The sequence below is a fragment of the Carex rostrata genome, chromosome 22 (assembly GCF_964058835.1).
Source record: "Carex rostrata chromosome 22, lpCarRost1.2, whole genome shotgun sequence".
In the NCBI taxonomy this organism is placed as follows: Eukaryota; Viridiplantae; Streptophyta; class Magnoliopsida; order Poales; family Cyperaceae; genus Carex; species Carex rostrata.
The window spans coordinates 6431947-6445653 of record NC_135939.1 but is presented as its reverse complement, the minus strand read 5'-3'; the positions used below and the strand labels follow the sequence as shown (position 1 = coordinate 6445653).

Sequence of the window (13707 nt, the reverse complement as noted above, 5' to 3'; positions counted from 1 at the left end):
GAAAAAGTGGGTCTTTGTCAGGTTATGATTTTTTTTATTCAAATTTTTAGTATGGAAAAAATGAGCAACATGGTATGTTTTTTGAAATTTTTTTATTATTTGTTTGGATTTATTGAAAATCGTTGTTTTTTATGGTCCAGATTTGTCTGAAAAACAATGATTTTCAATAAATCTAAAAATATAGTAAAAAAATTTTTCAAAAAATGTAAAATTTAGTCTCCAAATACATATTAATATGGAGAACAAGATAAAAAATTTGGATTAGTTATTTGAACCTTAAATCCAGTGATTTATAGTCTAAAATATAAAAATGCTTATGCGTTGCAATCTACGGTAGAAATTTAGCAAGGGATACAGTAAGGAGCCCTCCGAATGCTCCTTTCTCCTTCGCCCATGCATCAACCATAAAATTGTAAAAATGATAAAACTAAACGAGTCCACATACACTCAATCATTTAAATCTCTTTCTTTCCTCATAAATTAAACAGTAGAAGACCCACACATTAATTTCAGAGCCTCGCCTTTTTCTCTCTCTACACCTAACTTTGTGTACATTGATAGAGAAATCGCACACAAACAACTCCTACGTTAATTGCTCATCCTCTAATTATTGATCCATGGCGACTGCTCATGTTCTGATGTTGCCTGTTCCATGCCAAGGCCATGTAATACCCATGATGGAGCTTTCTCATTCTTTGGTTGAGCATGGAATCAAGGTCACATTCGTAAACACAGAATTTAGCCATGCAAGAGTTCTTCAAGCCTTGTCAAACAAAGAAAGCGACCTGAAAGGAATTAATTTGGTCTCAATTCCTGACGGATTGCATCCAAATGATGATCGAAACGACCTCGGCCTTCTGGTTGAGGGATTTACTAAGTTCATGCCAGGTTATCTGGAAGAGCTTATCAGAGAAAATAATGCGAAAGGGGAGGACAAGATTAAGTGGTTGATAGCAGATGAGAACATGGGGTGGTCGTTTTCTGTTGCAAAAAAAATGGGAGTTAGAATCGCTTGCTTCTGGCCTGCAGCGGCCGCTTCCCTGGCAATAATCCTGTTGATCCCGAAATTGATTGACGATGGAGTTATTGACGAAAAAGGTAAGCTCTGTTTTTGTTTCAATTACTTCGTTATTTGGGTTTGGTTTGTATAGATATATAGATTATATTCGAAAAGAAAATGGAATCTGTGTTTCTAGAAATTAAAGAAGGGATAATTTAGATTATAAAAATGTTGAATTCTGTCGAAAATTTACATATGAATAAGAAGTTATGAATCTTATGATTTAATTAAAATCACGAACCATCAAGAACGAGCAGGGTTCTAAATAGCGTGTTATAACGTTTTTGGACCATAAAAGCTATGGTGCTATTGACGCTATAGCAGCGCTATATGGGCATAGCGCCATTTTTTTAGCCGTTCCGCTATGACGCGATAAACACTATTTAAACCTTTGAGAACGAGTAACTATTTATTTTTGTTAATTTTTGCTTCAGCGGATATATATATTGTCTTTTGGAAGTTTCTATCACAAATAGTAACAAAAAGCTGCTCTCACTTTATAAATTAACTCATTAATGCTTTGCAGATAGGTTATTTTGACTTCTAATTCCTTTGTTATTTTACATTGTTTGCGGAGAGATTTCTCAATTTTCATAATAAATTTCTCAAGGTTGGCCCGCTAGAGATGAGGTGTTGCAACTTGCACCCAAAATGCCCCCCATCCACAGCTCACAAATGTCCTGGAACGAGGCCGGAGACCCGAAAGGCCAACCGACGATTTTCAAGCTTTTTAATGACAACAACAAGAACATAGAGCTCGCAGAAGTTATTGTATGCAATTCATTTTACGAGATCGAATCAGGAGCATACACACTATTTCCCAAGATCCTCCCGATCGGACCGTTACTTCCCGATTTGAAATTCAGCAAATTGTTAGGTCTCTTCTGGCCCGAAGACACCACCTGCATGAAATGGCTTGACAAACAACCTCCAAAATCAGTTGTCTATGTTGCATTCGGCAGTTTTACTATATTCAGTGAAGCTCAGTTCAAGGAACTGGCACACGGACTGGAACTAACGGGTCGGCCTTTTCTGTGGGTGGTACGGTCGGACTTCACAACCGGACTGAGCAAAGAATGGGTCGATCAATTTGTGGAGATGAACAAAGAGAAAGGGAGGATCATTAGCTGGGCCCCACAGCAGCAGGTGTTGGCTCATGAATCAGTTGCTTGTTTCATATCGCATTGCGGCTGGAACTCTACTTTAGAAGGGGTGAGAAATGGTTTGCCATTTCTTTGCTGGCCGTACTTCACCGATCAATTCTGTAACCAGAGCTACATTTGTAATGTTTGGAAAAATGGGCTGAAGATGGAGGCCGACGAGAGCGGGATTGTGTCTAGAGCGAGAGTTCGAGATAAGGTGGAGGAGTTGGTTGCAAGTGAGGAGATTGCAAGAAGAGTTCAGGAACTGAAAGAGTTGGCTTGGAAGAACTTAAGTGAAGGTGGTACTTCATGCGAGAATTTTAAGAATTTTGTCAATTTATTGAAGGAATGAGAGAGAAGTGCTCAAGGTGAACTATTAATTATCTGTGTTGTTGTATTAAAGAAATGAATATCGCTAAAAGTTGAACTCTTTTCTCCAATCAAAAATAAAAATTGAACTCTTTCCTTTTGACTTCTTTTGGATTAATTAGATAGCATTTTCTCGGACGAATTTTTGGTTAATTAAGTATGAGTACTATATATATCATTATTTTAAGTAAAATTAGGGTGCTCTTAAACCTATCAAAGGATTGGTGAGTTTAACTTCAAAATATATTGAAAATGACTTTAAATAACAAATTCAAGCCGTCAAAACTGATGTATTTCATGAGTTATGTATTTACATGTCAAATTTATAAATTTTCGAATTAATTTACTATAAAGTTAAGTTGTCAAATATAAATTTTTGAATTCATTGTTTTTTGACAGTTTGACTTTATACTAAATTAAATCGAAAATTTATAAATTTAACATGTAAATGTATCACACGTGAAGTAGATTGATTGGACTGTTTATAACTATTTAGATAACTATTGTCTTAGTACTAACTATTTAGATAAGAAAACGGATTACTCGATAATTTTGGCAATATTTTAAATTAATATTAAAAAATAAAAATTTATAGACGCAATTTTGGACATATATATGATAGTATACTGACAAAATTTCATACGATTTGAATATTATTTTGTAATACATCATGCATGGATTATTAATTTCAAAGCATCAAAAAATCAAATTACCTGCCAAGCAATTAACACAAGAATGAAACAGTATCCGCGACTGTCGGTATACCCTCACGGATACTCTCGTCGCTAATAGAAAAAACACATTTCTGTCGGTATATTCTCCTTGAGCACTTCTCTCTTATTCCTTCAATAAATTGACAAACTTCTTAAAATTCTCGTATGAAGTACCACCTTCACTTAAGTTCTTCCAAGCCAACTCTTTCAGTTCCTGAACTCTTCTTGCAATCTCCTCACTTGCAACCAACTCCTCCACCTTATCTCGCACTCTCTCTCTAGACACAATCCCGCTCTCGTCGGCCTCCATCTTCAGTCCATTTTTCCAAACATTGCAAATGTAGCTTTGGTTATAGAATTGATCCGCGAAGTACGGCCAGCAAAGAAATGGCAAACCATTTCTAACCCCTTCTAAAGTAGAGTTCCAGCCGCAGTGCGACATGAAACAAGCAACTGATTCATGAGCTAGCACCGGCTGTTGTGGGGCCCAGCTAATGATCATCCCTTTTTCTTTGTTCATCTCCACAAATTGATCGACCCATTCTTTGCTAAGTCCGGTCGTGAAGTCGGGCCGTACCACCCACAGAAAAGGCCGACCCGTTAGTTCCAGCCCATGTGCCAGTTCCTTGAACTGAACTTCACTGAATATAGTAAAACTGCCGAATGCAACATAGACAACTGATTTTGGAGGTTGTTTGTCAAGCCATTTCATGCAAGTGGTGTCTTCGGGCCAGAAGAGACCTAACGATTTGCTGAATTTCAAATCGGGAAGTAACGGTCCGATCGGGAGGATCTTGGGAAATAGTGTGTATGCTCCTGATTCAATCTCGTAAAATGAATTGCATACAATAATTTCTGCGAGCTCTATGTTCTTGTTGTTGTCAGTAACAAGCTTGAAAATGGTTGGTTGGCCTTTCGGGTCTCCGACCTCGTTCCAGGACAATTGTGAGCTGTGGATGGGGGGCATTTTGGGTGCAAGTTGCAACACCTCATCTCTAGCAGGCCAACCTTGAGAAATTCATTATGAAAATTGAGAAATTTCTCCGTAAACAATATAAAATTACAAAGGAATTGAAAGTCAAAATAACCTATCTACAAAGCATTAATGAATTAATTTACAAAGAAAGAGCAGCTTTTTGTTGCCATTTGTGATAGATACTTCTAAAGGACAATATACACTAATCATTAGTTACTGTTTTTTTTTTTTTTTAAGTAAAGGTTGGAGGTCAAGCCACCCAACTATTTAATACCCTTGTTATTATAACAAATAATTTCTCCCATCCGGATTTCGAACTCATGACCTCTTACATAAAGACCATGTGCCTTTGTCACTGGACCAAAAACTGGTTCTCAAATCATTAGTTACTGTTGAAAATAATAATTTGGGTACATAATAATAAAGGTGTACATTCTAGAAACAAATTTGCTGTTATTTCTTAGGAATAACAGGAACCTGCGATTCCAATCCCATCCATTCACATTTTTCAAGCGCGAATCTCAATCAAAAAGCTTTTTCATGCGCAAATCTCAATCAAGATCAACAGATGGGATTGGAATCACAAGTTCCTGTTATTCCTCAAGAACAACAGCAGATTTATTTCCGTACTTTCTACCACATATACTAAATTTGTAACCCAGGTAAAATGCTTTGCTGAAGCCAAAAAAAAAATGTTACTCATTCCTACCAGTGATTTGTAACACATGTAATTAAGGTTACTTAGCTTTAAATGCCTACTAACGATTTCATTATTAAAAACGTATTTACAACGAGTCAAATAACGCTCTTTTACAGATCTAAACTCATTTATTCTCATAAAATCATCTAATCCTATACTTATCTACGCTCTAAATCATAAGTTGTTATTCAGATGTAAATTTCCTACAGAATTCAATATTTCTGTAATCTAAATTATCACTTCTTTCTAGAAACACATATTATGTTTTCTTTTCAAATATAATCTACATATCTACCAACCCAAATAACAAATTAAGTAATTGAAACAAAAACAGAACTTGTTACCTTTTTCATCAAGAACTCCATTATCAATCAATTTAGGGATCAACAACATTATTGTCAAGCAAGCGGCCGATGCAGGCCAGAAGCAAGCAATTCGAATACCCATTTTTTTCGCCACAGCAAACGACCACCCCATGTTCTCATCTGCTATCAACCACTTAATCTTCTCCTCCCCTTTCGTATTATTTTCTCTGATAAACTCTTCCAGGTAACCTGGCATGAACTTAGTAAATCCGTCAGTCAAAAGGCCGATGTCGTTTCGATCTTCACCGGGACGCAATCCGTCAGGAATTGAGACCAAATTAATTCCTTTCAAGTCGCTTTCTTTGTTTGACAAGGCTTGAAGAACTCTTGCATGGTTAAATTCTGTGTTTACGAATGTGACCTTGATTCCATGCTCAACCAAAGAATGAGAAAGCTCCATCATGGGTATTACATGGCCTTGGCATGGAAAAGGCAACATCAGAACATGAGCAGACGCCATTGATCAACAATTAATGTACACAGTTTAGTTTGTGCGCTTTCTCTATCAATGTACACAGAGTCAGAGTCAGGTTTAGAGAGAGAGAGAAAGAAAAGGTGAGAGTCTTTGAAATTAATGTGTGGACATTCTACACTCACAGTTCTACTGTTTTTAACGATTATTATTATTATTTTTTTGGCGAAGGAGAAAGGAACGTCCGGAAGTCTCCTTTCTTTACGGAAGATATTATATTGTTTATCCTTCCTTTGTGACTTCTTTTATTGAAATAATAGATTGGATAAGATCTGGATTTCTCGGTGTACTGCAATAAAATACACCAACAACAATTTGACTGGCTGAATCCTGAATATATGGCCAATATAGCTTAGCCAACTGATCGATCATGAAAAGAATATTCCAAATCTTCTGTTAATTCTATTTCTAAATAATTACGCAATAATTGAATTTATTTGATTCTTGAAACTAAAGTGTCGCAGCTTATGATTGAATATATATTGATTAATATATAATAATTATTAGATCCACGTATTTCAGGGTTTTTCATCTATATATATCAATATCAGTCACTGCACCAATATTGTATTTAACTATGTCGGTGTGATCAACCAGCAGAATCGATTTTGAAAATTAGAACATACATGTTGAAAGTTGATCCAAAATTAGCTTTCTCTATTTAGAATTCTGTTGTAGTTGTTTTTAGAAGCATGAACGTGTGTAGTGGGATTAGTCCGAATATTCCAGATTTAGAGATCTGGATGCAACATGTTGTAATGTATTTTTAGGCATGTAGTTGAGTTAGTGGGTTCTATAATTAGTCATGTAGGTTAAGTTTGTAATAGCAGGATACATGGGGAATAATTCTATTTTGGGGACTGCTGGTAATAGGAGGATAGGTAGTGGGGGTACTAAATTTAGATGTTCCAGATTTAGTCCTTTTGTTGTGCTATAAATTCAGCATGTTGTAATCGAATTTAATTAAGCAATAGAAGTTAATTTCAGCAGCAAATTTCTTCTCTTTGTTTCATTGTATCCTTCCGAAATTTCCAACAAATTGGTATCAGAGCCGAAGGTTAGAGATCAGGGCAGATCCGACCATGGCAGAAAACATGAGCGTTTCGAATCCGTCCATTTCGCTGTTCAAGGGAGACAACTACGAGTTCTGGAGCATCAAGATACGAACTTTGCTCAAGTCACAAGGTCTATGGGAATTGGTGGAGGCGGGAGCACCGACCGCAGATCCCACACCAGCAGAAACAGCGAAGCGAGATGCAAAGGCGTTGTTCTTCATTCAACAAGCCGTTGTTGACACGGTGTTCATAAAAATTGCAGCAGCAGCATCAGCAAAGGAGGCATGGACAACCCTGAAAACCGCATTCCAGGGAAGTTCGAAAGTCTGTGAGATAAAACTACAAGGCTTGAGAAGAGAGTTTGAGACGCTGAACATGAATCAAGGCGAATCTGTTCAAGCATTTCTCACAAGAGTCACATCCACCGTCAACCAAATCAAGAGTTGTGGCGAAGATCTTGCTGAAAAGATCGTGGTTATGAAGGTGCTCCGCAGCCTTACCTCAAAATTCGACCATGTCGTGGCAGCAATCGAAGAGTCCAAGGACCTGTCCACATACTCTTTCGACGAGTTGATGGGTTCGCTGCAAGTCCATGAAGTACGACTTCTCAGATCTGAAGAGAAGGACGATTCTAAGGCTTTCCTCACCAGAGGCAACTCAAGTAGAGGAAGAGGTCGCAGCGGTAGAGGTGGTGGAAGAGGCACGAGCAGTGGAGACAACCATCAACATCAACAAACAACAAAGAAGGATATCGAGTGCTATTATTGCAACAAGTTTGGGCACTATCAATCTGAGTGCCATGAAGCCAAGAAGAACATCCAATGCTACTACTGCAATAAGTTTGGGCACTACCAATCTGAGTGCTACAAGAAGCAAAGGGAGGAGAATCAAGCAAGCTATGCTGTAAAAGAAAATGAGCAACCGGCACTCTTCATGGCATACACCAAGAGCAAGATTGATGAAAGCAACAAGGGCACAGTAGCAGTGCACACAAGAGATAATGGAGGCAGCAGTCCAGAAAGTAGAAAAAACATGGTGAGTAGAAATATTTTGTTTGATGAAAAAGCCCTCAAGGTGGAGAATGTAGGGCTCATTCGTCAGAGGCCATTGAAGCTGGTGTACAACCAAGATATACGGCTGGCTCAGATGCCAGAAAAATGTAGTTTCAAGGTATTGAGAGATATTGTGACGAAGATGTTTCCTTCATTAAAATCTGTGCTGATCAAGTACAAGGATTCTGATGGGGATCTGGTTACCATTACTGATACACAAGTGCTGAGGATGGCAAAATCATGTTTTGACCAGCCTGTACAAATGGAGGCAGAGAAAGAAGAAAAGGGACTTTCCTTGATGAGACTACATATTGTTGAAGTCAATCCTGAGCAGGAGCCTACAATCACAGAGGAGGAAGATCATGTAGTCGAAGAAAAAGAAGAGTTTGCAAAAGGAAGGAATATTGATAAGAAGAGAGAAGTAAGAATTCCAGCACCGGATGGCAGTGGATTGACTCCAGACTTGTTAACCCAAGCCGAGGTAATCATGGAAAGAGGAGGTGATATACCAAGTCAAGTGTCTGGTTCCTTTGGAAATGGAAGAGGTTTTCTGGAGATGAAAAGTATTACGGGAGATATTTTGAAAAAGGTGATCACAGAAGATACTGTTATCAAGCAAGAGAAGGTAATTGTCGAGGTTGGTGAAAGAAACCAAGAGCAAGATGTTATTGACAAGAGTGAAGGATGCCATCCCTCACAACAGGAGAAAGTGACAACCCTGCCAATTAGCACAGTCACCTATGTAGGGCCAAAAATGATGCCCAGTTCGTCTGATTCAAATATGCAAACCAATAAGGATGCAAATATCAAGACTGCTGAGGAAGAAGATGATGTTGAAGCTTGGAGTAAACCAATTTTGAATCAAGGGGGAGTGTTGAAAGTTGATCCAAAATTAGCTTTCTCTATTTAGAATTCTGTTGTAGTTGTTTTTAGAAGCATGAACGTGTGTAGTGGGATTAGTCCGAATATTCCAGATTTAGAGATCTGGATGCAACATGTTGTAATGTATTTTTAGGCATGTAGTTGAGTTAGTGGGTTCTATAATTAGTCATGTAGGTTAAGTTTGTAATAGCAGGATACATGAGGAATAATTCTATTTTGGGGACTGCTGGTAATAGGAGGATAGGTAGTGGGGGTACTAAATTTAGATGTTCCAGATTTAGTCCTTTTGTTGTGCTATAAATTCAGCATGTTGTAATCGAATTTAATTAAGCAATAGAAGTTAATTTCAGCAGCAAATTTCTTCTCTTTGTTTCATTGTATCCTTCCGAAATTTCCAACAATACATGCATGCAGCATATATGGCTGTACAAGTTTGACAAAGAAAGATCCTAATCGCCGCTTGATCACAATTCACAAGCTAGAGATACTCTTACATATTCATACTCTCTCTCTGTCGTGTTTGGGGAGGCTTTCTTCAAAGCATGCAAATTAAGGCCCCACAAGGCCACAACCCGCAGGGGCGGAAATAAATCTGCTGTGATTCTTTGGATCGCAGGGATCCTGCAATTCCCCATCTGCCCTTTTATTTATTTTGAGATTCGTGCAAAGAAAATAATTGCTTTTAAGATTCGTAGATTCCACAAATTTTAGTAATATGTCCCACATTTTAGTATTTGGCTATCTTTAGACATGTCTCATAGATGTCACTCAACATTAGATATCAGATTCTGGTAATTACTAATTAATAAGTAGCAGTCTGGAAAAACAGTCACTGGTAAAACAACTCATTTGTCAGTTTTTCTCTATAAATTCTCTGATTAACACGTGGAGGATGTCAGAAAGAGGCATTTTTTTTTTCCCTTTTAGACATGTGGAGGTGGTCTCATTTCCCATCTAACGGCTACTCTTCAAATAATTTTGTAATTATGTCATAATTAGAAAAAAGATTTTTATCAAACCAACGTGATTTTTTTTTTTACTAAAATCTGAAATATCATTTCGGTCCAAAAAAAAAAATTATATATATATATACATTTTTTTTTGGGACCGAAATGGCAATTCGGTCCCAAGTATTTTTACAATTTTTCAACGTATTTTTTTTCTCGAAATCTGTGAAAACGGCTGAGACCGAAATGCCATTTCAGTCCTTATGGTTATTGTAAAAAAAAAAAAAAGTAATCATGTTAGTTTAATAAAATTTTTTTTTTCTAATTATGGTTTATAAAAAAAAATTCCTTATACAATGGATAATATTTTTCTCTGATATGATATGATTATGATATGGCAGGTGACCATTAATCAGAGCCAAATTTTTTGTTATTGCACTTTCTTTGTCAGACGCACATAATATATGTTGAAAGAAGAACAAGGTTGATCATTGACTGAAACAAATAATAATGGAAAAAGTGGGTCTTTGTCAGGTTATGATTTTTTTTATTCAAATTTTTGGTATGGAAAAAATGAGCAACATGGTATGTTTTTTGAAATTTTTTTATTATTTTTTTGAATTTATTGAAAATCGTTGTTTTTTATGGTCCAGATTTGTCTGAAAAACAACGATTTTCAATAAATCTAAAAACATAGTAAAAATTTTTCAAAAAATGTAAAATTTGGTCTCCAAATACATATTAATATGGAGAACGAGATAAAAAATTTGGATTAGTTATTTGAACCTTAAATCCGGTGATTTATAGTCTAAAGTATAAAAATGTTTATGCGTTGCAATGTATGGTAGAAATTTAGCAAGGGATACAGTAAGGAGCCCTCCGAATGCTCCTTTCTCCTTCGCCCATGCATCAACCATAAAATTGTAAAAATGATAAAACTAAACGAGTCCACATACACTCAATCATTTAAATCTCTTTCTTTCCTCATAAATTAAACAGTAGAAGACCCACACATTAATTTCAGAGCCTCGCCTTTTTCTCTCTCTACACCTAACTTTGTGTACATTGATAGAGAAAGCGCACACAAACAACTCCTACGTTAATTGCTCATCCTCTAATTATTGATCCATGGCGACTGCTCATGTTCTGATGTTGCCTGTTCCATGCCAAGGCCATGTAATACCCATGATGGAGCTTTCTCATTCTTTGGTTGAGCATGGAATCAAGGTCACATTCGTAAACACAGAATTTAGCCATGCAAGAGTTCTTCAAGCCTTGTCAAACAAAGAAAGCGACCTGAAAGGAATTAATTTGGTCTCAATTCCTGACGGATTGCATCCAAATGATGATCGAAACGACCTCGGCCTTCTGGTTGAGGGATTTACTAAGTTCATGCCAGGTTATCTGGAAGAGCTTATCAGAGAAAATAATGCGAAAGGGGAGGACAAGATTAAGTGGTTGATAGCAGATGAGAACATGGGGTGGTCGTTTTCTGTTGCAAAAAAAATGGGAGTTAGAATCGCTTGCTTCTGGCCTGCAGCGGCCGCTTCCCTGGCAATAATCCTGTTGATCCCGAAATTGATTGACGATGGAGTTATTGACGAAAAAGGTAAGCTCTGTTTTTGTTTCAATTACTTCGTTATTTGGGTTTGGTTTGTATAGATATATAGATTATATTCGAAAAGAAAATGGAATCTGTGTTTCTAGAAATTAAAGAAGGGATAATTTAGATTATAGAAATGTTGAATTCTGTCGAAAATTTACATATGAATAAGAAGTTATGAATCTTATGATTTAATTAAAATCACGAACCATCAAGAACGAGCAGGGTTCTAAATAGCGTGTTATAGCGTTTTTGGACCATAAAAGCTATGGTGCTATTGACGCTATAGCAGCGCTATATGGGCATAGCGCCATTTTTTTAGCCGTTCCGCTATGACGCGATAAACACTATTTAAACCTTTGAGAACGAGTAACTATTTATTTTTGTTAATTTTTGCTTCAGCGGATATATATATATATATATTGTCTTTTAGAAGTTTCTATCACAAATAGTAACAAAAAGCTGCTCTTACTTCATCAATTAACTCATTAATGCTTTGCAGATAGGTTATTTTGACTTTTAATTCCTTTGTTATTTTACATTGTTTCGGAGAGATTTCTCAATTTTCATAATGAATTTCTCAAGGTTGGCCCGCTAGAGATAAGGTGTTGCAACTTGCACCCAAAATGCCCCCCATCCACAGCTCCCAATTGTCCTGGAACGAGGCCGGAGACCCGAAAGGCCAACCGACGATTTTCAAGCTTTTTAATGACAACAACAAGAACATAGAGCTCGCAGAAATTATTGTATGCAATTCATTTTACGAGATCGAATCTGGAGCATACACACTATTTCCCAAGATCCTCCCGATCGGACCGTTACTTCCCGATTTGAAATTCAGCAAATCATTAGGTCTCTTCTGGCCCGAAGACACCACCTGCATGAAATGGCTTGACAAACAACCTCCAAAATCAGTTGTCTATGTTGCATTCGGCAGTTTTACTATATTCAGTGGAGCTCAGTTCAAGGAACTCGCACACGGACTGGAACTAACGGGTCGGCCTTTTCTGTGGGTGGTACGGCCGGACTTCACAACCGGACTGAGCAAAGAATGGGTCAATCAATTTGAGGAGATTAACAAAGAGAAAGGGAGGATCATTAGCTGGGCCCCACAGCAGCGGGTGTTGGCTCATGAATCAGTTGCTTGTTTCATATCGCATTGCGGCTGGAACTCTACTTTAGAAGGGGTGAGAAATGGTTTGCCATTTCTTTGCTGGCCGTACTTCACCGATCAATTCTGTAACCAGAGCTACATTTGTAATGTTTGGAAAAATGGGCTGAAGATGGAGGCCGACGAGAGCGGGATTGTGTCTAGAGCGAGAGTTCGAGATAAGGTGGAGGAGTTGGTTGCAAGTGAGGAGATTGCAAGAAGAGTTCAGGAACTGAAAGAGTTGGCTTGGAAGAACTTAAGTGAAGGTGGTACTTCATGCGAGAATTTTAAGAATTTTGTCAATTTGATGAGGGAATGAGAGAGAAGCTCAAGGTGAACTATCAATTTGTGTTTGTATTAAAGAAAAGAATAACGCTAAAAAGTTGAACTCTTTTCTCCAATCAAAAATAAAAATTGAACTCTTTCCTTTTGACTTCTTTTGGATTAATTAGATAGCATTTTCTCTGACGAATTTTTGGTTAATTAAGTATGAGTACTATATATATAATTATTTTTAAGTAAAATTAGGGTGCTCTTAAACCCATCAAAGGATTGGTGAGTTTAACTTCAAAATATGTTGAAAATGACTTTAAATAACAAATTCAAGCTGTCAAAACTGATGTATTTCATGAGTTATGTATTTACATGTCAAATTTATAAAATTTTGAATTAATTTACTATAAAGTTAAGTTGTCAAAAATAAAATTTTCAATTCATTGTTTTTTGATAAGAAAACGGATTACTTGATAATTTTGGCAATGTTTTAAATTAATATTAAAAAATAAAAATTTATAGACGCAATTTTGAACATATATATGATAGTATACTGACAAAATTTCATACGATTTGAATATTATTTTCTAATACATCATGCATGGATTATTAATTTCAAACCATCAAAAAATCAAATTACCTGCTAAGTAATTAACACAAGAATGGAACAGTATCCGCAAAAGATACTGTGGATATACTCTCACAGATACTCTCGTCGCTAATAGAGAAAACATTTATGTCGGTATATTCTCTCGCACATAGTCACACCTCGCTGACTAGTTACTTTTTGAATAAAAGTGAACATAGCCACCGATTTCATATTATTATCACAAACTGGAGGTATCAGAAGTTGGTACCGACCCACAGCCAAGTTCTTACAGCGTACCAGTTACCACTTACATAGTACAATTACACACTAGCTAGTCAAAAAAGTTGGATTCGGTCTTT

General features: G+C 36.8%; 3 protein-coding genes across 4 annotated transcripts; 2 read left to right on the top strand and 1 right to left on the bottom strand.

The window, feature by feature from the left end:
• Positions 1 to 543: 543 nt before the first annotated feature.
• On the top strand, positions 544 to 2705 carry LOC144573839 (UDP-glycosyltransferase 83A1-like). The gene is made up of 2 exons (XM_078323600.1): positions 544 to 1098; positions 1671 to 2705. The coding sequence occupies exons 1-2, from the start codon at positions 618 to 620 to the stop codon at positions 2552 to 2554; spliced, it is 1365 nt and encodes a 454-aa protein (XP_078179726.1). The 5' UTR covers positions 544 to 617; the 3' UTR covers positions 2555 to 2705.
• Positions 2706 to 3386: 681 nt separating this feature from the next.
• On the bottom strand, positions 3387 to 5903 carry LOC144573843 (UDP-glycosyltransferase 83A1-like). The gene is made up of 2 exons (XM_078323606.1): positions 5305 to 5903; positions 3387 to 4292 (listed from the first exon to the last, which is right to left on the bottom strand). The coding sequence occupies exons 1-2, from the start codon at positions 5783 to 5785 to the stop codon at positions 3409 to 3411; spliced, it is 1365 nt and encodes a 454-aa protein (XP_078179732.1). The 5' UTR covers positions 5786 to 5903; the 3' UTR covers positions 3387 to 3408.
• A 4830-nt stretch (positions 5904 to 10733) lies between these two features.
• LOC144573842 (UDP-glycosyltransferase 83A1-like) lies at positions 10734 to 12912 on the top strand. Of its 2 annotated transcripts, XM_078323605.1 has the most exons (3): positions 10734 to 11342; positions 11922 to 12836; positions 12870 to 12912. In XM_078323605.1, the coding sequence occupies exons 1-2, from the start codon at positions 10862 to 10864 to the stop codon at positions 12803 to 12805; spliced, it is 1365 nt and encodes a 454-aa protein (XP_078179731.1). In that variant the 5' UTR covers positions 10734 to 10861; the 3' UTR covers positions 12806 to 12836; positions 12870 to 12912. The 2 variants fall into 2 exon arrangements, with proteins under 2 accessions (XP_078179731.1, XP_078179730.1); XM_078323604.1 differs by having other exon boundaries at positions 11922 to 12912.
• Positions 12913 to 13707: the final 795 nt, after the last annotated feature.